Source organism: Lissotriton vulgaris, chromosome 1_1 (assembly GCF_964263255.1).
Source record: "Lissotriton vulgaris chromosome 1_1, aLisVul1.2, whole genome shotgun sequence".
In the NCBI taxonomy this organism is placed as follows: Eukaryota; Metazoa; Chordata; class Amphibia; order Caudata; family Salamandridae; genus Lissotriton; species Lissotriton vulgaris.
Genome location: NC_141685.1, coordinates 1,322,113,503 through 1,322,139,483, shown reverse-complemented (window position 1 = coordinate 1,322,139,483; position 25,981 = coordinate 1,322,113,503). Strand labels below are relative to the sequence as shown.

At 38.9% G+C, this 25,981-nt stretch overlaps 1 protein-coding gene across 1 annotated transcript in view; it reads right to left on the bottom strand.

Annotated features, from left to right (window-relative positions):
- Window positions 1-8,714: 8,714 nt before the first annotated feature.
- Window positions 8,715-25,981, bottom strand: part of SLC4A8 (solute carrier family 4 member 8) — a 675,897-nt gene continuing 658,630 nt past the window's right edge. The window contains exons 24-25 of the mRNA XM_086965936.1: window positions 15,263-15,364; window positions 8,715-13,519 (exon numbers count right to left, since the gene is read on the bottom strand). Coding sequence (XP_086822062.1) covers window positions 13,507-13,519; window positions 15,263-15,364 — 115 coding nt within the window. The 3' untranslated portion in view covers window positions 8,715-13,506. The remainder of the gene's footprint in view (window positions 13,520-15,262; window positions 15,365-25,981) is intronic.

Here is a 25,981-nt window from a genome sequence, read left to right as displayed (position 1 = left end):
TAGAAAGACCAGGCAAGGTGGAAGGGTGCTATCCATAGCCGGACCAAGGTTGTGGAACCGCCTCCCTCTCTCTTTGAGACTCTGCCAGGACTATCTCCCGTTCAGAAAACAGTTAAAAACCTTCCTATTCTCCAACTAGTGATATCTGTGTACCTACTGCCACAAGCTGAAAAGGTTTTCAAGGCGCGGAGATACTCCTTCGGGAGGTGATCCTAGCGCGGTATAAACCCGTAAATAAATAAATAAATAAACTGCACCCTGAATCTAGACCCTTAACAGCGTTCACCAGCCTCTTTAGAGCATATATGTTTGTTAGGATGCCCTTTGGACTTGCCTCTGCTGCGGCAGTTTTCCAGAAAATGATGCAACAAGTACTCACGGGCATCACAAATACCATGTGCTTCATGGAGGACATTTTGCTTTACGGGTCATCTGCTGAAGAACATGATACCATTTTCAAAACAGTGTGCAAGAGACTGTTAGATGCAGGCTTGACAGTAAAACGGGTCAAATGCAAGGTAAAAGTAGGTTCAGTGGACTACCTGGGACACATCATCTCTCAAGAAGGTTTTAGACCTAAACACAGTTTAATTCAAGCTGTGAGTGATGCTCCATACACCACTAACAAGAAGGAACTTAAATCCTTATTAGGTCTTATTGAGTATATGGCCAAGTTTGTTAAAAAAAAATCAGAGAAATGGGATGGGTTGTGAGAGCTGTTGAAAAAGAAACAAAAATTCATATGGGAAGAAAAGAACTGCAATATGGTGGACAAATTGAAGAAGGAAATCATTAAGGGGCATATGTAGGTAATTTCATTTTGCGATTTTCAAATTGCGATTTTTAGGGAATCGTTATTAGAGAATCGCAAAACGAAATGTAGGTAGGATTAGCAAATGTTATTGCGAATCCCACTTATTCCTTATTTGCGAATCGCAAATTGCAATTTGCAAATAAGGAATACCTTCTCATTCAGTCCTATGGGCTACAAGTCCCAAAGGAATCAGTGGGAAGACATTCTCAATTTGCGATTCTCAATTAGAGAATCGCAAATTGAGAATGCAATTTCAGGGTTGTAAGGGTGTCAATAGGACACCCTTTTTCAACCCTGAAATTGACATGTGTGCACATGTGGCCCACATACATACCATAAGGGCTGTATGTGACCCACATGGTACTTTGAAAAATGCCAAAGAGTGCATTTTTCAAAGAAATCGCAAAATACCACCAACCAGAAGCTGGTGGTATTTTGCGATTCCTTAAGCCAAAAGTCGCACAACTTGGGTGCTTCCTACATTGCATTTAAGGATTCGCAGTTTGCGATTCCTTAAATGCAATAGCAAAATAAAGAATTGCAAATTTTGCGATTCCTTATTTTGCATGTGTGTTTTTGTGTGCTACTTAGCACACTGCCCTAATTGCGATTGCAAATGTTGAAATTCTGCGAATTTCAGCATTTGCAAGCGCAATTAGGCTTCCTACATATGGCCCTAAGTCACCTGCCCTGGGGTCCTTTGACCCTACAAAGAAAACAATACTGAGCACCGACGCTTCTAACAAAGGTTTGGGAGCAACATTATCCCAAAAAGTGGAGAGTGGTGAGACAATTATAGCCTTTGCATCTCGGTCCTTGAGTCAAACTGAGTGCAACTACTAAGTCATTGAGATGGAGGCCTTGCGTACTTTTGGGCCGTTAATCATTCAAAAAATGTCTTTGGGGTACCAAATTTATCGTCCGTACAAACCACAAACCTTTAAAATTATTGTTTTCACCCACACAAGTTCAATGCAATTCTCCACGCATAGCCAAGTGGGTCCTGGGGTTGGATACCTTTTGCTTTAGAGTTGAATACTTGCCGGGACTAGAAAATGTGGTGGCGGATTACCTATCAAGGTCTCCCCTAAACACCAATACTCAAGAAGAACAATTGGATGTTCCCGTTTTAGCCAGCCAACTACCGTCCTTGAACAAAGAAGAATGGGACGAGGGCATGAGAAAAGATCCCAAAATGAACACATTGAAAGAGTTAATAGTAATAGCTGGCCGGAAAAGTGCAATAAATTTGATGAAGCTATGAAGGAGTTTTGGAAAGTAAGACACAAACTGACCCTTATAGACGATAAAGTCAATTACATTAAGAAGATTGCGCCCCCTTCCGACCTCTGAAACAAAATAATAGACCTGGCCCATGAGGGGCACTTAGGAAGAAGCAACACAAAAAACAAAGTGAGAAATAACTTCTGGTTTCCCAAAATGGACTCAATGGTGGAGATAAAATTCAAAGAATGTATCAGTTGTGTAAAGAGTGACAAAACAAAGACCCTACACAAAGTCCCTTTGTCCCCAGTGGAAGTACCCATTGTGCCATGGACCAAACTTGCCACTGACATAATTGGCCCAATGGAAGCCTTGGTGCCCCTAATGAAATTCATGTTGGTTCTGATAGACTATACCTCCCACTGGATCAATGTCAAAAGCACGTCCTCTACCACAACAAACAGCCTCACCACATTCTTAAAAAACGTCTTTTGTAATGAAGGAATACCAGATGTTCTAGTTACAGACAATGGAGTGCAATTCATGTCTGAAGAGATGAGGGAGAGCCTAGAGGAACTAAATATCAAACACGAAAAAACTGCATACTGCCCAAAAGCAAATGGCCTAGTGGAAAGAAGAACAAACTGCATGAGAAAAGAGCATATCCAACTAGCCATCACCAATGGCCACAAGATAGATGAGTCCCTTAGAGAATGCATATGGGCCTATCACACCGCACCTAATCTCAGCACAGGGATCTCTCCTTTCGTAGCACTAAGAGGGAGAGAGCAAGGCACCAATATGAACCCTCTGTGGTTGGAATGAGGTAAGAAAATTGAAAGCAACTGCGGGGAAAGCCAAATAAAAATTCAACAACACCAAGCAAATTAGATAAATTGGTATTACCAGAGACATGGTGTTAAGGAGCATAACCTCAGAATTAACAACTCTGTATTAGTGAAGAAACCTACCCACGTTCAGGTTGGTCAGAGAAAATTCTACCCTCAATGGTTTGTTAAGGTAAGTAGGAATGTGGTTCGTCTAGAGAATGGACAGACATGGAGTGGGGACAGACTTGTGAACGCAGCTTTGTGTTCTCCCTCTCCTTTGTAGGGAGATGTGTTGTAACCTGTTTCGTAAATTGTAATCCGCCTTATGTTTTACTGCACCTTTCCTTCTTTTTTCCATATGGTACAGTCCTCCCCACCCCCCTTTTCCTGATTACATGGAATGTTCCATGAGAGTTGGCATTGGAATGTTGGACAATCTTCTCAGTGTTGAGAGTGGATGGCCAGAATAAAGAGTTCTACTTTACCTCGACTTTGCTTCGCCGCTTTTTTTAAATTTTAATACAGAGTTTAAGATACAATCATCCTTAATGGAGAAACACTGCAAACTGATCTCTATTTGCATGGAAGAAACAGAATTACTCTACCAGATACCTTTTGGAAGCTATATCTTCAACCGCTTAGGGGCCTATTCACAAAGACATTTTGGAGTATGTGAAGTAGAACTCTTCTTTTACTTACTCTTACATGCCTCTGTGAATTAGCCCTAAAACATACAAAATGGTAACCCAATGACATTATTCATGGAATAACCATTTACAATTAGAAATGAAAACACTAATTGCTTTGTACTTTGATTAATAGATGGTGAATGTTTTTGGGCCAAATGCCAAATGCGTGATCAGTATGTGAAAGTTTGTGAAAGTTTAGGAAAGGGCTGAAGACATGGCTGTTTCCCAAGTAACTACACAAAGCTGTTTCTTCCCCGTAACTTTGGGTTCTGATCTGTTCTATGGCCCCTTCTCTTTTCTCATGCACTACCCCAAACCAGATTGGCCAGCGCCAGGATACTAGTTGGTGATGGAGAGCTTTGTAAAAATGATAAAGAAATAAATAAAATAAAGAGCAGTAGAGTTTCTATAGATTTGGAGTGACTGTCTAACATCATCCTAGATGGCTGAGAAGTGGGGTGTAAGAGGGATTAACAACAAATATGTTCTGCATTTCTTTCTGCAGAATTTCATGTAGATTATGCAAAATATTTTCTGCCTGTACTATTGATCAGAGACTTTTTTTCAATTATCAGAACATTTTGCAAGATGCTCAAATTCATGGTTTAATCATTTCGCAGTTTAAAATGAGCATTTAACAAAAGTATATTATTTTATTGATAACAAACATTTCAATTTTTTTTCAAAGTTCTAAAAATTAATGAGGAATTTCATAAAGCGAGATTAGCTGCTAAGAAATCAAAGACACCATTTATATGTTTTTAATAATGAAGTGCAACTTTCCAAAAGTTATTAAAGTTATTATGCAAAAATAAATAGGTGGTTGGCAAATGAGATTTGTTCATCAAAACAAGTACAATTGTAATGTGCGTTTGTAATTCACTTCTTTACTAATGAAAAGGAATAACATTCTCCATGTAGTAAATCAGATAAGTCAAAGTCAGCAAATACTAATTTCTTGCACTGTACACTCACAAACATTGAGAGAACACCAAATTAGCAAATTTCAGGAAGTTGTTATTGTAACTTGAAGAATCTAAAGATGGTGAATTTTCATAATTTCATGTTTCATAGGGTGGCTATGAAATGGGGAAAGAGGACTGATGATTCTTACCTGTACTAATGTTGTACCACATATCTCAATGAAATAACCTAAACTGGGCTTCCAGAGGAGTTACTAGGCCTTATGAGTTATACCTTTCCAGCAAAATATCTTGGATTTAAAAAGCCAACAAAGAAATCTAAATAGTCTCCCATTGGAAATTAGCATTCTTCCCTGGAATCACGATAACACATTCCTTCTGAAATGCATGTAAGAAAAAGCAGGGAAAAAAGGAAGAATCTTCAAACAAAAGACACAGAATCATAACATCTAGTCACATCAGGTTTGAAAGATAAGGTATTTATTGAGCTTCTGCATTTACTGTTTGATATATATGCCCCAAGTGTACGACATCAAATAGTTTTAGTACGCTGGTATTGTAAACAGACAAATGCATTTCAGATTCACTGGCACACAGATATACGTTGTTGATCCAGTACTACACACAATGTTCACAGTGAAATATTTTCAGTGGGGTCCCCAACCTCAAACTTGTAGCAGATACTTGCCTTCCTCAACATTAACTTCTTTGTGTCAATCAATAATTCTAATCTTTTTCATTGGTATATTTAGGGTATCTTTCTAGTTTGAAAATAAATAAAACAGTTTCAACCCTCAATCATTTACATCTCAGACCACAACACTAGCATGTCCTAACGAGCAATAATGACACTGTGTTTCATGTTTGCCTTCTTTAATGTGACTTAACCAAGCAACAAAGCAATTAGCACTGCAATAGCAACTCCGAGGGTGACAACATGGTCTGTCGTGGGATTTTATTTTAACTTTTCAAGATGATAATACAGAAGATGCCTCTGGATGGTTCAAATGAAAATAAAAGTGTTGTTCTTTATTAATTTGCCTGTGCAACCTTGAAGGTTGGCCCAGCAGATGGGCTAGCCTATAAGAAAAATTGGGATATTCTACAATAGACTGCTGCCTCTGGATACTGGTAAACCTGGTCACAGTCAGTCACATGTCAAGGCAACAGATTGCAGCTTCTCTAAAACTCTATCACTCAATCACCTCTAGCCTACCAGCCTTTAACATGTTGGGGAAATCTCTGAATTCGGAATATGTCAGTCTGCTCAACAAGTCACATGACTACAATTTTTTTGAGAATGCTGAAAATGTTTTCCAATCTCTGGGACTTGTCTTAAATTATGAAATAAAAACCCAGTGTTTTGTAAAAGTTAATTAAAAGAGTGAAAAATAATTGCCACTGATGATGTCATTCATTTCAGCAAGGTTCAAGCTGCATTAAATTATGTTGCCTAAAACCTGTAGGTTAACGGTTACACTGTTCGCATAAACAAAAGGCTTTGCACCCCCATGGGATTCTGAAGAGCCTACATCTCTGAGGGAAAGGGCTCAAACAGGACACCTGAAAGGATTCCCCTAGCATGTCAGAATTAGACCAGCACTCTTAACCTGGCTCACTTATATTTTCACTAGAGTCGCTTTTCTCTCTGAGGTTATTTCATATTTTCTCCAATATTTATTTTATCGTGTTATATTGCCTACATCTGAGATGTCTAAGGTGCATTGTAGGATGCTCTGACAATATCTCAATTAAATGGACCTACATAGTAATGCACTACAGCACCAGTAGGAACAAATATTTGCTACCACGAGCAGGACATCAGGGCAAGCTGACAATACATTATACCTCTTTGTAGCAGAATATGGTATTATATCAAACTATCTAGGAGCACCTTTACTAATTATGAAAGTGACACCAAAAGTGAACCACAAATGACTGACTGAATGAGGTTTGGGATCTTTAGCCAGAGAAAAACAGTGTTTGCCTCTCTCCGATAACCCAAAATATGGGAGCAACATCACAGTCCTCTGAACAAGACAATTAATAGAGATGGTGTACATGATGAGTGATGAGTACAGAATAAAATACACACATTTTTATTTGGAAACAATCACTGTCTCATAAAAATTCATATAAAACCTTTCAGAAAAAAAATAAAGTCATTGAGGCAAGCAAATAATGAAGACATGAACAATCCAGCATTTTTAAGACTTTACAGAAATCGATTGCTATAAATCTGGCGTATGTGAACTGGTTTTAGAAATACTTTCCAAAAGTCTCTGCCTGAAGTATTTGTCTGATTACAAACCTGCTGTTACACATAAACACACACATACTTTTGTTTTGCTGTGGTCTAGATGTGAAACTGGTAAAAGAAAGGTAGATGAGAATCATTATAGTAAATAAATAAAATAAGCACATACTTTCACTAAATACCTAACCACACACCGATGAAACATAAGAGACCGATTTGGTATGAGTGAACGAGGAGGGCAGGAGGAGATCATATTTCAACTTTTCACAATTTATTTTTTAAGTCCACAACAACATGTATTGTTTGGTCTCACTTATTTTTATTTACAACATGAAGTTTTTTCAAGACTACATTTCTTACAACAAAATAAATATATATTTATTTATATTTTAATATAGCAGTATCTCTAAAACAAAATAATTCTATCTCTATTTTCTACATGTGATAGACAAGGGGGATAGGGAAGGAAATATACATTAGAAAACAAATGTGCCAGCACCTTTTTTAAAATGTTTTCTTTCCTTACCAAGGATGCACTGCGCTATTTCATATTGGTAACACAAGTTCAGCAAATAAAAATAGGATTTTAGCCAGACACCTGCTAGTGTAAGTATGTATGCACGATGTGTCGGCACAGTGTTGTATGGTTTTATCATTCAAAGTCGTAAGAAGGCCACCTGTAAAAAAGCGGTGGTGTAGAGTTGTTGTATATAGGCCTGTCTCTCTTCCTGTCCCCATCTCCATATCTATGCATTATAACTAAAACCAAGATTTGCCACCTTCAGACCTTCCTTTGCCATTTCACTGTTTGTTTTAACTTCTACTCAAAAAAGTCCTTCAAGTGTAGTGTTTACTTTCGGCACGCTATGTTCTTTCTAATTTTGATTTTTAAAATGCACTCTAAATAATGTAAACATTTCCAAACCATAAAAACATTACAAGTAACTGCGATACAATAACCGAGCAAAAAGATGACTAATAATGACTGAAAATAACTTTTTTTGAAACCTGTGTTTTGAGAACATATCTTTGAAATGTAGTTTTTTAAAGGAGTTGTACAGGAAACCCAGGTTCCTAAACTAAAAGTAAAAATGAAAGCAAGCTGGGCTATACGTTTTTTAAAACAAACATCAAATCTGTTTTGTGTAGTTTACTGCGCTTTAAAGCAATAGATCAGGTCACAGGGATCTTGAACGTTCAAAACTTATTATAAAGTAAAGTTCAGTGCTGGGAGCAGACATTCTATTTATAAACTGCAAGGGTAAACTATTTTCACCACCAACCTAATTCTGATTGTCATTTTTAAATAAAAACAGCCAGTTTTACATGGCTTATGAAAGCTTTGAGTTGACCTGTGAGATGGTGCCCTCAGAATTATAGGTATCTGTTCTGTCAAATCACTGTGTGACTGATTCCCTGTATTGCAGCTCTCACCACTTAGAATATAGCCATGAGAATTTCACTGATATAATAATCAGAGAATTTAAACATTCCAAAAAATGTTTCTAAAAAGTATGGTTAACTTTCAAATTTCCGATTTCATATTTTGAAAATCATAATGCCTGATGGGAAGAAACACTTTTTAGATTTCATCTATTTGCCTTTATCAATAAAACATTAATCAGTTCAGAATTGTGGCAAAGTAAATAATCAGACCACCTTTCCCAGATAGACATTGAACCTTTCAATGCTACTCTCCATCACATTAAATCATTATGCAGGTACATCCATAACTGACTACATCCATAACTGACTGTCTAAAAGTATTAAAGTGTTTTAATAGTCAATTAAAATCGTATTCATTTTCTTTAAAGAGCAACTGAAAAAAAAACATGCGTAACTAGCTATTAATTTAACTCATCTGCCCTTAATGGGTCCTGATCAATAAAAACAATCTGCCATTCAGCAGTGTTTGTGGCAGCATACTAGAAGGTGTTGCTCCAAGGGCTATAATTAATCTAAATAAGAGTGTAATGCTTTAGGTTAGTGGGGCAGATTTATTGACGATAGAAGGATTTCTCAGAGGCAAGCAGGCCAGTAAATATGATATGCACCTGCAACCTGTTACAAAGGGTTTACATATTTTGCACAGTGTCCCACATGGACCAGTTTTACTGTAAGGATTTATAGTCCTCTGACAAGGAACACAGATTGGAAAAATCCACAAACACTACGTCATTAGCTTGACCTCAACCAATACAATCTCGATTTAATTTCATCCATCCAATACAATGTTTGAGTGGGGGATTCTGGCTATTGTCTTGCTGAAAGACGTACTTCTTGCTATCTAGCAATCCGTTTGTGGTGCAACACCAAAGAAAATACCTACTCAAAACTGGCATAGATCTTAAAGTTAGTAATCCACAGTTGTGAGTTTGACCATTAAATACAATTTAACTGAATAATTATTATTCCAAGGTGTGCTAATCCCCTGATGATAAATGATGCTTGGTTAAGTAGTTAAAAACTATACTGTGAACCACAGAGCAAACCTCAAGTCTGATAGGTAAGAGCTTGGTTGCTTCTCCTCCTGGTTGAGGTGGAACCATAGGTCGAGCCCAGAAATACATAATTCCTTCAGAAGCAGAACCAAAGGGTATTACTATACATTCTAGAACCCTAACTAGCTTTCAAGCTTGGCTCTTGATAACGTCATGAAAACAATTTGAGGACAACTTTGAATTAGACATAAGACAGCTGATGCTCTTGGCATGATTAAATCAGAGATTCAATAGATGGGCTCTGTACTCACAGTCGGGCTGACATTCAGATTTTTGGTATGGGTAAATTGAAATTGTTTATGTAACGGAAACATTCAGATGCACAAAGCTCTTTAAGAAATTATTTTCTGGCTATGAAACATTTTGTGTTTAAAGTTACAACAATGTAGTCTTAGCCCTACTGCTACTAGCCAATAATAGGGAATAAGGAGCAAAGTACCTTCCTCATCACTAATAATGTCTAATATGTTGGGTGCTAACCCTTGCCCTGACGCATACAATCCGCAAACAGACATCTAAAAGACTGTCAATAAATGCCTTCTAGCTGCATGGGCCAGGGATTAAAGTTTAAACTCCAGCAAGGTCAAAATCGTTGACAGAGGTTACTTTGAAAATTGAAACCAACTGGATGAATATGAAAACTTTGCTGGGTTTTGATAAATCTTACTCTAGCTCAGTGTGTCTACATCCTTTACTGCTTCCTCTATGAATTCTTCATTTCTGGTACCCCAGTTCTACATCCTAATTCCCTGACATTACAGTTGCGAAACCTCTTAATATGCTACTCTGGAATGTGCCATTCAATTGCAATGCAAATGACATATGACGTCACTGACTGTTTACAGTCATGTGTCAAGCCACAAAATGATGAAAGCCCTCCTGTGACAAAACTGAATTATCACAGACATTTATGGCATCACAAAATTGTGTGGCATTACTGCATGGAAATCAGTGTTTGTAACAGAGATTATTGAATATTGTTACATTTAAAAAAGCTTTGTGTTGCATTGCTGTAATGAGTTCAAGTATGTGTGGAATCACAGACTGATCACAGTCTACTGCAACTGACAATTACTTTCCTATCTAATATCACTAATTACAGTCCAGTGTGATATCAATGAAAGATTACATCTTTGTGTGACAACTGAGTGATTACAATCTTGTGTAAAAAAATTGAAGCTTAAGGTTACATCACTGAATGATCACAGTCTTGTGTAAAATCACTGAATATATACAGCCTTGTGTGGAATTTCTACATGATTAAAAATTAACATGACATAATTAATGCACCCTAGTGTACCATCTCTGAATGACTACAGCACATGATTTTATGATAGTTATTATTATTATTAACATTACTATTACATATAGATTACAGCCTAAAAAGATATCACATTCTAGTTTGATTCTAGCGTAATATCATTGTTTCACAGCAGCTCAGTTTTGGACAGTTTACAAGAGCATTGTTTTCTTGTGCCTTTATCTATTCTCAGTGTGAGACAATGGACCTCTATCAGCCCTCTGTGTGATATCACCAAATGCTAAAAAATTAAGGTGACATTACAAAGATATTACGGCATTGAGTGACAACACAGAAATATTATTACACTAACTGACATCAAAGACCAATCACAGCCTTGTGGGACATCACAGAATGAGGACAATCTTGTATGACATCAGTGAACAAATTTATGCATGAATACAGCCTTTGTGACAACAGTGAGTAATTACAACATTGTGTGACCTTGCTTAGTAAATACATCCAACGACAATAGCGTTGACTGAAAAACACTGAATAAGTATATACTATATTATGTAATTTTAACCGGATGGCACTGTAAACAAATAATGGCATGGACTACATACAGCTGTGGGTGATATCAGATTGTGATTACAGACTTTTGTGAAATGACAGTCTGACTACATTACTTTATGACATTACAGACTAATTACTAATTACTGTTTTGTGTAAAATTACAATTTGATTACATTCTTTATTGACTCCACAGTCTGACTTACTGCATTTTGTGACATTACATTCTTATAAGAGGACTTTGTAACATCAGAAGCTGGTTACTGCCTTTTGCAACTTTACAGGCTGATACAGTAATTTTAGCATTAATGTAAGATTACTGTGTCTTGTGACATCACAAACTAATAACTGGCTTTTGTAATATCCCTGCCTGGTTATAGTCCTTTCTGGAATCACAGTGTGATTACAGCCTTTGTCACATTATACTCTTATTACAGCTTTTGATGTATTTAGAGTCTGATTACAGTGCTTTGACATGATAGACTGATAACTGCCTTTTGTCAAATTACAGTGTGAATACACTCTTTAGTGGTATCAGAGTCTTGCTACAGCCTTTTGTATTTCAGTCTGATTAAAGCATTTATTGACTATGGAGAATAATTACTGCCTTTTGTCACCCCACCCTAAAGTCTGATTACAGCCTTTTGAAAAGTGACAGACGGGTTACAGTCTTATAGAATTATAACTTGATTACAGTGTTTTGAGACAAGGCAGAATTACAGCGTTTTGTAAAATTGTAAACTTTGTGTAAAACAGTGTGAGGCTACAATTCATTATTTTAAGTATGAAATACAATAGACATTGCTGTTATATCTTTTATTTTGCTCTGGCTCTGTTCAAGCTGTAATGAGCTTTTACAAATAATAAAAAAAATATGTACAAGCCTTTGGAACTTGTTTAGTGTTTCTGTAGAATATTAACAAGAGAAAAGAAGTTGTAACAGCCATCAATGAAAATTGAGCTATCGTCCCTGCTCTGCAACCTAGAACCCACCTTGAAGTAACTCACTCGCTTTTACTGAATCTTTGCTTATCTCTCTTCATCTCTATGATGTCCAAGTTAATTTTGCTCAAATCTAAATACATGGACCCCTTAAGAAATACACTGAGACCTGACTTAGAAAATTGTAATTTAATGAAACTGTTTCAATTGCTGACTCGTTATTATCTCTTTCTAATGTTCATTGTCAAAATGGTAGATTGTTCCTTGAAAATTCAATGTGTACCTCCAAGTTAAGCATCCGATAACTAGGTTTTGAGAAAAGGTACATTTTTAAGTTAATTATATATTTAGCTGTCAAAATTCATAGTGTAGAATTTTCAAGTCAGGCATTTTGAGAACATCCACCAGGGACCAGCTATGACAGCTAATATTAATATATAGGATAAATTATTTATGAGTCGCAATTTGGGTCACTTTAGTACAAAATCCATTATTTCTGAATTTGCAAGACCCATATTTGGCATTTCGATGCAGGCAACAACAGAGTTAATGAGAAATGCTGATCATAATTCCAAGCCCAGTTTCAGAATTATAAAATCTAATCCAGAGATGCCCAGTTAGATTCCCAAACAGAATTAACAAGCTAACTCCCTTTTTTCCAAAAACATATCTTATTCTAAATTTCTTCACAAGATTTGAAAAATCCTGTCATGAATTCTGAACGCCATCAAAAATCATTTGAGAGTTCCAAATTTCGAAAATGAAATGGAACTTTTGCAAATATAATTTACAATTCAAACCCTTAATATATTCAAACGTTCTACAACTTTATAAGATTTAGTCACTTATTCAGCAAAGGTGATCTATTCATGAACATTACTAATTTCTGATCTTCGATGTACAGTAATTGGAAGATTAGTGAAAAAGGATCCACACCTCATCTTCATACATAGAACACAAGAGCTATGCCAAAGGAGTTTCTTAAAGTTTTATATCCAGCCTTATAACAGTTACAAAACATCATTACTCAACCTTCATTCTACAAAAGTGGTGAACTGGCTATACATTGTTGACTTCACGAACTATGTGCCTTGTCTGTTTTCAGTGCAACTGAAACACACCACAATTTGTTAGCTATTAAGTATGTACAAGTTAGGCAATGCATTTGTTAGATTGAGTACATCTATGATGTTTTATTCACATACTGATTAAACCACAAGTGAATAATGCCTTTGAATAACCCCATTAATTAATAAGTGCTCTACTTGAAATTTCTCAAATAGTTCTGTGCCATGGGGCCGTCAGATCAGAGGAGAACAAATTCTCTTCAAAGCACACACAGACACACACACACACACACACATTAAGCAACAGCTTTGGAATGACTTCAGTGTGGATCCATGATCTGTACCAATGACCAGCGATGTCTCTTTACAGTTCACCACTTTGTCCATGTGACTTGGAGATTCCCTGAGTCAGCTGACGGACCATTTTTCTTCAGAAGCTAAGATACCTATTTGAAGAAACTACAGACACATATTGGAGTTAACAGGAGTTGTATAGTAGCAATAGCAGATAGAAAAACAATTGATAACAGGTATAAAACAATTGACTAGTTCCCTGGTACAATAAGAATTGTATTTCCTTGAAATACATATAATAAAATTTATTTTAGTGTTATTACCCTTTTCTTGGATTTAATATGAGATGTAGAAGAGTGAAACATAAATCAAAATCCTCAAATATATAACTATTTTTTTTCTTGTAATAAAATAGCTTTTACTCTTTTTAATGGAAAACGCCAGTGACTGCACCAAGTTCCAATCACCAATTTGGCTCCACCTCTCCAGCACCATATAACCTAAACCCCTGCAGTGTGCAATGATAACATTGTTTTGAGAGTATTGGAAGGTGGTGGGATGAGTAGAATTACCATCAGGAGATTTAAAATTCTCATATTACAGGAAAGTGCCTCTAGGATTTAGAGTGAGTCAGCAGTGGGCAGCTTTTCTTTGCTGTGCCCATCTATAGGCAAAAACTGTTGTCAGGAGTATGCTTGACCCCAGTTGAAGCACAAGAATGTTTTTGATGTCTAGGAGGTAAGATATATGAAGGTAACTCCACAGTTCTACTTAATGCAGGTAAGTCTTGTCTGTGCTGCAGGTACAAAACAATTGTCAATACATGAGCCCATTATCATGAATGTGCACCTATGCTCAAGCATCGAGGATGGAGAAACATCACCATAAGGTTATGTGTCAAGGACCATTTTTAACAGATTAACAAGCTCATTTTACTGAGACTTTAAGGAAGTGAACTCTGACTGACACTGTCAATTAGCTAGGCAAAGCAGATAGATGTACACTATGATACAGTTCCATAATGGCATTTCCTGGTTTGAACGGTCATAATTGGGTCAGACCATAGGCGTGCACTAGAACATTTACAAATTCATTGCTGATTTGTAGTCCCTCAGACAGGTAACCGAGCACAACTGGGTAAAGCCTCCTACTTTTACCAATGAACAAATTACTGTCAAGAGTAGCTGAAACTATGAACGTTTTAGATTACAAGGTCCTTGACCGCAGCTTAATCTAAGGACAGTGAACTCAAACCAACAAGATTGCCAGATCAAAAAAGACGTGACAATAACTTAGTAGCAACTGCAATACATTACAGCTATTATCACACTAATGTAGTCCAGCAATTCCTCTGTAGTGCATGGTGCATCTATGATTTATTTCTTACACCCACAGGTTTGGTGGAAAAATTTAGCATTGCAGAAGCTGAAGAAATGCAAAATATAACATTAAGTGATGACTTTCTAGTGTTAAATGGTGATTAATCTGAACTTTGTATGTTGTTGTGCACTTCCACTGTTGAAAGGCTCCAGCTATTGAAGAATGAAGGTACTTGAATGCTGAGCTGTATTACTATGACCTCAGCTTTTAGTATAGTTTATGCTGGGTATAAACAACTCCTTTCTACCAGGCCATAAGTCTTCTTAACTACACGCGTGCTTCTGTGGTTTGTACTTAGGACGGATCTCTTTCAGAGTGGGCGACTTAGTGACAACATTCATACAGTTTTTTTTTGCCAGTTTGTGCATCTGTCATTTTGTCCCCAAAACTTTCTATTATGCAGTAATGTCTTAATTGGGTGAAATGAGTTTCTACCTAGTTTACTGATTGATATTAATGAAAACTATTACAAAGCCTCCATTCTTTTACTATGACAAAATCTGAAGGTAACAGGCTATAACTTCTTACCTTCTATCCTTGGATTTTGAGCTTTCTGCATTCATGCTGAGTGCTTTCCATACTGTTGTTTTAGGCATTTCATCTGAGATGTTAATCTCTGAGGGATCCCCCCTGAAAGAAACAATTGACACTGAATTATATCGATCACCACTAGGTCCTCCCATCGATATGTTTGTTACCACAATAACAAATGACATAATCTCCATCAACCATTTGCATCTGAACTTGTTATTCTCATTACAAATTATCTTATCTTATGTACATGGTGACATAGTACTGTTAACTGCCTCTGGCAGGCAACATTCCAAGCATTTTTTACCTATATCAAAGCCGTCGAAATGCAGAGCAACTAAAACATGGCTTAAGTCTGAGTCATAAAAAGAAGCACATTTATAGAAGAGTACTCATTAGACTTCGCTTGAATTTATTGTTGCTTAAAAGGAATTACAAAACATTGCAGTGCTAGTCAGGGTACCTGGCACCCCTAGCAAATTTCCACATTACCCTTGCTTGTCACAAGTTGTTGCTTCAACAGAATCTAGCCTATGTCACAAACAGAATATCATTATTACACCACACAATTCATGTACCACAAAACTGCACCCATGGTGAGTGCAACCAAGCCACCAATCAAGTTTCCTTATCTCAGGCCATTGATAAGCAACTTTTTGCTCATCACACAATTCTGTAATACCAATAAAGGAGTGAGCTTATTCTTTGTTATCTGCTTGTGAGTACAAAGTAAGGGTTACAAAGGCATTGCAGCCATGATCATAACCATAATATTGATAGCAACATATACTGAAGATTTGTGAGCATTCAAAAAAGATGCCTTTCCTCCCTAAGCAAACACAAACGCGCTATTTTAATGACACAGGCCATTAAAAACCATAACGCATCTAGAGCCAGGTGGTAGTAATGAATGTTAAGACAATTAATTTTCTGATACAGAATCCGTTACAACTAAGCCACTACATTTCTAATTGCAACTGCTATAACAACATCTTCTACAACAAGCAGGTCTTTTGCAACGCTGGCTCTCACCCAAAACATAACTTTGTCCCTTACCATAAATCTAATCTCAATCATTACTTTACATGAAGATCAAACACTCCTTAGCCCTAAATCTAACGCCAACCCTATCCTTTCTGTAAGCTGTAGCCAACTTTCATCCTAATTATTACTCTCAAACTTATCTTAACTGTAAGACTCAATGTAATCCTAAAAAGCTAACTCTTATCCTTATGTTCTCACAATATCAATTATTCTACTACAAACCCAAATTACATTTGTAACTCTTTACCTTCTCTCCATTAGAGCCCATAAATGCACTTACATTTAAATAGAACTATGTTTGTGGTCCTTTCATTCTTGCAGGGCAAATAAAATATCATGAAAGCCTGGAGACAAAACCCTCATGGAAAGCAATTGACATCTGGTCAAAGTTGAGTAGGAAACTGTCAAGAAACTGCTCTATAGTGGGCACTCAATGGAAATGGCAAGAAATGTGTGCCCACTACTGAAACCTCAGCCATATGCCCCAGATGACAGGCTCCATGAACGAAACTTAAGAGACAGGGAACAGAATGCCAGGTAGAGTTTATCCACTCATACCTGAAGGTGGTAGGGCATGTGAAATAGGCATGAACATGGGTTAAGTCATAGGCTAGTGAACTGAATATTTTGATGCAGCGCACAGCATAGGAGAGGCCATAAGCAGCACTGGCAGAGATAAATTACTTCTAAAAGCGTAATGTGCAGGACAGACTTATTAGCATCTTCAAGAAATTTGGTCTCTTGATTAACAGGGAAACAGTGGAGGCTGAGGGGTTCTGTCTCACCCATTGTGAGTCCCACAGAAGAGCGCCAGAGAGACTGGAAACGTTGGGTTGTACTAGCACAAGAAGGACCTGAATTAAGGCTGTATGTACATTGGTGTTTTGAGGTCACAAAACCTGCTATAAAAAACACCCAGAATTTGCTACAACAAACCCCCTTTTTGAAATACTTCAAAGCCGTTTTAGGAGTCTTAAAAGTCCATTTACCTCATAAATAGTATTTTTTGATCAAGTACGAATCCAAATAGGAGAGGGTGGGAAAGAGGCGTCCTCCTCCTAATAGAGATTTATCATGGAAATTATCAATAGTTTGTGGGTACAATGGCGGACAAAATCCATGAATCAGTTACCAACCCCTCGGTTGGACGGTAACAGACTCACTGAAACCGGTGGGGCACATTCCCCTTTGGGAATCAAAAAAGTGGACTCAAGTAAGGGGGGAGTAGCCAACTGACCTCACTGTAAAAAATATAACTCTAGTGAGTTAACTAAACCTTTTTTCTATTTATTGTATTGAATTTAACTAAGTTCTATGTCACTTAGGCACATAACTTATATATAAATTCATAGAAATTATGAATGAATGAATGAATAACTCAAGCACAAACTCCAACCCAAAAAAGGTTTACTGGTGCTAAGAAAAGAAAACCGGCAGCAACTGCAGAAAGAATTTGTTAATTTTCAACAGCCAGGACTTAAGGTTTTTCCTAAAAGATGCTGCTCAAATGTCAGCAGTTCAACATGATAAGGAGTGACCTCCAATGTTTCTCTTGTTCACGGAGATCTGTAGAAAATGTGTGGATTACTTAAGTTGGTTTTTTTTCTTCCATAACCAATAGCAATCAATCAATCAAGAAATTTGTATAGCGCGCTACTCACCCAGAGGGTCTCAAGGCGCTTGGGGGAGAGGGGTCCGCTACTGCTCGAACAGCCAGGTCTTGAGTTGCTTCCTGAAGGAGAGGTGGTCTTGGGTACGGCAGAGGTGGATGGGGAGGGAGTTCCAAGTCTTGGCTGCCAGGTAGGAGAAGGATCGTCGTCCTATGGTGGCTCTTCGAATGCGTGGAACCGTGGCGAGGGCGTGGTTGGTCGATCTCAGTTGGAGTGTGGGAATGTAGAAGGTCAGGCGGTTGTTGAGGTATCTGGGGCCTAGGTCGTGGAGGGCCTTGTGTGCGTGGGTGAGGAGACGGAACGTGATTCTCTTGCTGACAGGGAGCCAGTGCAGGTCTCTCAGGTGTCCGGAGATGTTGCTGTGTCGGGGGATGTCCAGGATGAGTCGTGCGGAGGAGTTCTGGATGCGTTGGAGTCTTTTCTGCAGTTTGGCTGTGGTTCCGGTGTAGAGAGTGTTTCCGTAGTCCAGTCGGCTGGTGACGAGTGCTTGGGTGACCGTCTTCCTGGTTTCGGTGGGGATCCATCGGAAGATCTTTGGGAGCATGCGTAGGATGTTGAAACACGATGATGAGACGGCGTTAACTTGTCTGGTCATCGAGAGGGAGGAGTCCAGGATGAAGCCCGGGTTGCGTGCGTGGTCCGTTGGTTTGGGTGCGCTGCCTAGGGCCGGGGGCCACCAGGAGTTGTCCAAGGCAGAGGGTGATGATCCAAGGATGAGGACTTCCGTCTTGTCTGAGTTCAGTTTCAGGCGGCTGTTCTTCATCCACTCGGCTACGTCTTTCATCCCTTCGTGTAGGTTGGTTCTGGCGGTGGCTGGGTCGTTGGTGAGGGAGAGGATCAGCTGGGTGTCGTCGGACACCTAGCTGACATCTTGAGTGCAACATCATCAATAATTTTAAATTATGGATTTTCGGCATTCCATGAAAAAGAAGTAGATTCGTCACAAATGTGAATTGCACCACCAATTCCAAGTTCAAGAGTAATTAGGTCCATCCAATACTTGGTATCACAAAATTTCTTTATTCTATATTTCGAAAGTTATAGTGAAATCAGCCAAACAGCCGACACGTGTTTCAGGATAGTTGTCCTTCTTCAGTAGAGAGTAACACATTCTTTTTTGGGGGTGCTGGAAATGCTGCCCAAAGTCTTCCCAGGCTTCTGTACCACTCGCTGGGCACAGGTGCATCAACCAGAGCTAGTCAGCTCATTAGCTCAAGGGAGCCTGACACTGAATTAGGTGTTATCATGCACTACATTTACTATGATGCATTGGGGCAAACTGAATGCTGGGATGTGAGGCAGTGAGCATGTACTCCCTTACCTTGGAAACTAGTTACCAGTTCAGTTTTCCCTGAAGTATTAGGTGACTACCATGAGGAACCTAAACATTTACAATAACTATTTGCAAAAAAAACAAATGCTCTATTTTTCTTTCCATGTCTTCTGCTTATATGCAGCATTTATGTTCATTTGAGATACTGTGAAAGGAAACTAACCTCAGTTACTGTTCTTACTGCTGCTCGATTACTGACTGCTTGCTCTGCTTTGGATTGACTGCTGTCTAAGAGATCAAATCAGACTTTGTTCCGGCTGGAGTCACTTGTTTCCGGTTCCCTCGCACAAAGGCGGGTGTTGGCGGCCACCAGTCAATTATGCTCACACAAACAGAGTCCAGACCTCTATTGCCGAAGGCTCCTTCTCATATCTGGCATCACATTAAGGCATGGGCCGCTTATTTTCGTCAACTGAGGATCGCAATATGAAGCAGGTGGAATTCTCAGTACTAGTCTTCTGGGGAAAAATGTAGCAGGGAGGAGTGTCCTGGTCCTCTCAAACACTGGAAAAACTACAGAATCCTGTGACTAGACAACCATCAGCTTCTACGCTCTGCCCTATTCAACTTTTATCCATTTTTACATCTGTGTGTTACACATTTTAGTACTTTGATGCTTAGAAATTGCATTTCAGTATCTATTCTTGAAACGTAATGTTATTTGAATGACACTGAAATGTAACCTATTCTGCACAAATCAAATAATATATAAATAACAAATACTGATTGATGTCAAAATGATTAGTTGTACCCATGCAAATAATGCCTGAAGAGAGAGGAACGTTGCAAAGCGTAGCTGGCAAGCACCGACCGTGCCCCTTTGTTGTATGTAAATGGCTCGCTCACACCTGGGGTACAAGGCTTCTTTGTGGGCACTCCATTTTGGCCTCTGTTTGTGGAATGAACTATAAAGTAGTGGGGAGAGGGATCTGTGCCACAGATCCACTCATGGTGAGGAAACATTCCCCACTGGCAGGAATGAACAATTTTAATCTCTTTGTAATAATAATTATTCCTATTTGCAAAGCACAAAACCCTTTAAGGGTTTCAAGGCGTTGGAGGCCGTCAGGGAGATTAAGTGTGTTGTCCAGAGTTACACAGTGGTCGACGTGTGGCTAGAAATAGCAAAAACATACCAATTTTTAGTACGTTTGGCATTTCACTGATCAGTTACAGCTTATAACGCTATTTATCTCAAACAATTGAAAAACATATTTATTTGAGGTTTAATATGCAAGTTGTTTAATGGAGCAAAAGTTACAAAACAGCGTGAATTGTGGAAGGCCGTGTGCAGAGGTTGACTGGTCACCTTTCACAGCGCTGCATTTGCATGTTACACTGGGATTAATGAGGCGAAAGCTGTCCAGAGACTGTTACTATGTGTAAAAATGTCAAAATAATAAAGTATCAGAAAATATACTACATAACACTGCAGTCTTTTTTTTAAAAATATTTTTATTTTACATCAACATCAGAATTACAAATTCATAATATATTGCCAGAAAAACAGAAACAACACAAAAAAAATAAAAAAATTAATCTTACAGTTCAGAGAGCATTATTATTATTATCATCAGGTTTAAAACCAATAAAGCATTTTTTAAAACACAAAGAGCTTTAGACTGATAAGAGTGAGTTCAAGAATAGAAAAAAATCATCTCAGAAATAATGGAAAACAATCATTTAAGAAATATCATATAGTCTTAATTGCGTCAAACTATCCCCCCATTTCATCTTAAATCTCTCCGAGCCTCCTTTTCCATTCAATTATTGGGGCCCATATCCTCTGTCCGGCCTCTTTTTTTTCCCTCCCTCTTTTTTCATATAGGGCCATTTCTAAAATGTATATGGCCAGTATACGAGAGATCCATTGCTGTATTGTCGGGGGGTTAGGATCCTTCCAGAGTGTGGCTATGCATAGTCTACTGAGGGTCATTGCTAAATACAAAAACTCATGGTGGCGAACATCTACACCCTTCCTCACTACACCCAAAATCATAACTTCATCTGTCAAAGTTAGATGCATCCCCAGAGAATCGGCGAATAATTTTTTATATATATCCAGAGAGGGGCATGATGCAAACATATGAATTGTATCTGCTTGCGTGGATTGGCATCTCGGACAGATGCCCCCGCTGTTTCCCCCCCACTGCGCTATTTTATGAAGTTCAAACATAGTCTTATATTGTTGAGATTGTAAATTTGCCACTCTTAAGACCGAATTTGACAGTTTTAATGACTTCTCTGCCTCATTTCCTGTTAGACCTAGTTTGACTCTCCACTTCTCATACATTCTATCACAATCATCCTTTTTATATTTACAGATTTCTTCGTATAGTTGCGAGATGGAGGATCCCCCTTCATCCCTTACACATTCCAACAGTTCAAATCTTTGAAAATTCATGTCTCCTCCCTGTTTCTTTGACAGAACTGACCTCACTTGTAGGTACTTAAAGAAGTCTCTACGCCCTAGGTTGTATAAGCGTTGTGCCTGCTCAAAAGAGATCAGACCGGTTACCCCTATAAGGTCCCCAATAGTTTTGACCCCTAATGCATCCCAACCCCTCATAACTGGGTCATGAAATACCTCCGGCAGTGATGGGTTCCCATACAGAGGGGTATAATAGTTCATTCTCCCTAGTTTTAATTTTCTCCTTATCCCAGACCAGACTGACCTTGCGGCCATCAAGGTCTTAAACCTTACTTTTTTGTGATAACTCCTTTCCTCATATGTAAGTAACCATTGATTAGAGTTCTTCACTACGAGTTCATATACGTCTGGGACACCATCTCTACCTCTCCATCTGTCTATAACACTCCCCCCCAGCATACCTCTGATGTATTGCAGGACCGTTGCCCAATAATATGTCTTAAAGTCTGGTAGCGCCAGCCCACCTCTCTCTCTTGGGAGTGACAACATTTTTTGACTGCGGCGTGTTTTGCCCTTAGCCCAAATAAATCTATTTGTCACCTTCTCTAGCTCCCTGAACCAGTTGTTGTTAAAGATTAGCGGTATAGTCCTAAATAAGTAGAGCACCTTTGGCATAAACACCATTTTAATAACATTGCAGCGACCGATTGTTGTTAGATGTAGGTTGTCCAGTTTGTCAAAATCAATTTTGGCCTTATCTATAATGGGGCTTAGATTCTTCGACACCATTTTAGAAAGATCTGAGGTTATATGAACTCCCAAATATACTGCTGTCTCTACCACTCTTGGATCAGCTAAAGATATTTTCTGATTTATTACTACTTGGGTCTTGTTTGCGTTTAGTTTGTACCCAGACAGTATTCCATATTCAGCCGCTTCCTGTTCTATTTCTATTAAGGCTGACACTGGTTCGCTTGATGTTATGGCGAGGTCATCCGCATAGCCTAGTATTTTAGTTTCATGCCTGTTTAATGCTATGGGCAAGATGTTTCTGTTCTGCTCTATCCTCCTAATGAATGTATCTATATATAGAGCGAAAAGTAGCGGGGAGCAGGGACACCCTTGCCTAGTTCCTCGTCCAATATCTATTATACCACTTAACTCCCCCATGGTTCTGACCCCTATTCTTGGATTGTGGTATAAGGCTTTAAGAGCCCCCACATAGCCCTCCCCCAGATTCAGCTTCTCAAGTACAGCCCAAAGGAATCCCCACGAGACTCTATCAAATGCCTTCTCAGCATCTAAAAGGATCAGCGCCATAAGGTCTCGTGAGGATGCCGTGCCATCAAATAGCGTGATCACTCTTCTGACATGCTCCGCTGTTCCTCTCCCGGGGATAAACCCGTGCTGCCATGGAGAGACGATCTTACCAATTACTGCTCCTAGCCTATTTGCCAGCATCTTTGAGTAGATTTTCACATCGCTGTTCATTAAGCTTATAGGCCGATAAGCTTAATGAACACTGCAGTCTTTTTTGCTGCATAATTTAGTCAACACTGCAACATAATGCTGTCCTCTATTGCTGCATAATTGCAGTGACCCCAAAGCAGGCAGCACATACTAAAAGTGATTGTGTATGAAGCAGAGAGACAATGAGGTTTGTGAGCTTTGGGGCATATTTACGGGAACGGTGGCGCAGGGCAGCACAGCAAGTTACTTTGCTGCACTGCCCTGTATCACAGGGAAAGGGCAAGGATGCACAGTATTTATCCAATATGGCGCATTCCTGTCTTTTCCTTCTGCGCTGGCGCCATTTCGACAGCCTAGCGTCAACGCAGGCACACTTGCCCCATGGTGCAAGGGTGCCTCCTTTGAATGCAGGATTGTTTTTATCCAGGAAGGGGCACCTTCATGTACAAAAACAATCTTGAGAGGCGTTATCCTCTTTCTATGTGTGCTGCAGAATAAAGCACACTTTGTAGAAGGAAAAGTAGAAATAAAGATATTTCTCCTAGTTATGCCTCCCCTAGGGCAGCGCAAGATTTTGCCCCATTCCACAAGTCCTTGTAAATCTGTGAATGCGTCAAAAACCGTGGGAGTTGTGTGGGAGACTTTTATTGTTGCAGGAAAACTACTGGGTTTACAAGGAACTCTGCCGTGATTTATGCATTTTTAAGAGTGAGTCATTATGCTGCACAGTTCTGCTGGTTTGGTTACTGGGGACGATTTTGCAGCACCTACCGCAACACCTCCCTTGCACATAGTAAGGGGCAATGCAGCAGTTTGTGCTGCGTTGCACTACTCCATATCTATGAAGCCGTTCAAAGACATGCAAAGTGGCTTTACGTGGCTTTTAAAATATGACTTGGAGCTTTGCATTGTGCATGTACCAATTGCAAGGTGCAAGCATGACGCAAGGCCCTTGAAAACATGCTCCTTTGTCTGGTGTGCATGCAAATCCTGCATTACAAATCCTTGGTGAGTTGCATTAGTACTACTGGAACAAGGCCAATGGAGGCACCAAAGGGTGAGGTGGACAGGCCTCAAGGTTACTGTGACCACAGTGACAAAGTCACTGCTGCTCTAGGGTGTGCTGCTTTGTAGGCCTGTCCGCAAGACTGGAGGTGAACTTCAGTAAGGGATTGTGGCAGACAGGGCTTCAATGTTAACCAATACTGGCCACCGGTAGGGTTCACCTGCTGGTGCTAAGAGACCAGGGCTTCTAAGGTCTAGTGGGGCCTTCTGGGGTATATCATGGGAATGTGCTGCCTCAGGAGTGGTCTGATGGACTAGGCATAAAGGCTAAACCAGGTTCCCCAGTTCCAAATTCGGTAGCTGTGGCCATAGTGCCACATCCTATCCCCACCGAACACTGTTCTGCCCCACTGAGTGAAACTCGTATTGTTTTGAGCTACAACCCCATTTTGCCCCATTATAAACACCTGGATGTGACTCATTTCAAATTATGCACTGCCTGAAAAAAAGTAACACCATTCTGGAAAAAGCAAAAACTCATAGGGAATGCAGGATTATGTAAAGCATGCAAAATATAAACAGGAACGACATGTTACCTTAACGCTTTTATTCTCATTGTTCAGAAATCAATGAGTATTCTTTGTCTCAAACAAATGAGGACATTAATATAAGGCTCCTCCTGTACATATGTGTTAAGCAGGGTGCAGAAGACAAAGGAACTCTTCAAGAGAATCTGATCTGACTCATGGAAACCCACAAGGGCTCCTTCGTATGCATGTCAGCCAACTAGCTGCTCAAATATAGTATAGCACATATGTATTCAAGTGTCCTGCAAAGAATAATGAGTGTGAGTAAGTAAATGTGGGTGCGAATGATTGAGTGCCTGAATGTAACTGAGCATCAGCATGAGTGAAAGAGTGTATGTTGGTGAAAGTGAGAGAAAGTGAGTAAGAATGAGTCACGTAGAGTAAGTGAAACTGTAAGTTAGAATGAGGTAATCAGAGTAGGAAAAAGTGAGACTGAGTGAGAGCGAGAATGTGATACCGAATGTTGAAGAGTGAGTGCAAGATAGAACAAGCATTTAGAATGCAATAGGTCTCGCATTTGCAAAAGTTAGAACTATTGGCATTGTAAATGACAAACATTTTATTTATGTGTTGGTTTTAAAAACAGATAAATAAATGGCATTGTCATTTACAATGCCAATAGCTTAATCTCTCGCAAATGCGAGATCTATTGTATTTGCAAAGCAATAGGTCTCGTAATTACTCAAGTTTGAGCTATTGGCATTGCGAATAACAATGCGTTTTATTTATGTTTAAAAAAACAAAACATAAATAAAAGGTATTGTAATTTACAATGCCAATAGCTCAAATTTGCTGCAAGGCATGTCTGTACCCTGTAGGAAGTATCTCACACAAATGTTTTACAAATAAAATGGCCTTGAGCCGATACGGTTATACTTATTTGAGCTTTTTTTGAAGTGTTGGGCATATTCTTGAAGTACAGACAGTTATTAAGCAGGGCCGCTAAATTCAAAATTATTATTTATGCCAAAAATCCCCCCAGATACACAGGACGACTGTCTGCCGGAATACCCCTGCCCCCGTGATGCAGACTGTATTGTGGGGCATTAGGTAAAACACACCTTAAAAACATCACATCATGCAGGGTTTTAAATGGGCTGGGTCTTGCGGGTGCTCACCATCAGCAGTTGTTAAAAGCAGGACCCGCGACAGGTGGTTATTATGCTGTATATCTTGTCTTTAGTCTGACAATAGAATTTTTTTTTAACTGCGCAGCAGTTAACTATTTTTGGTGTA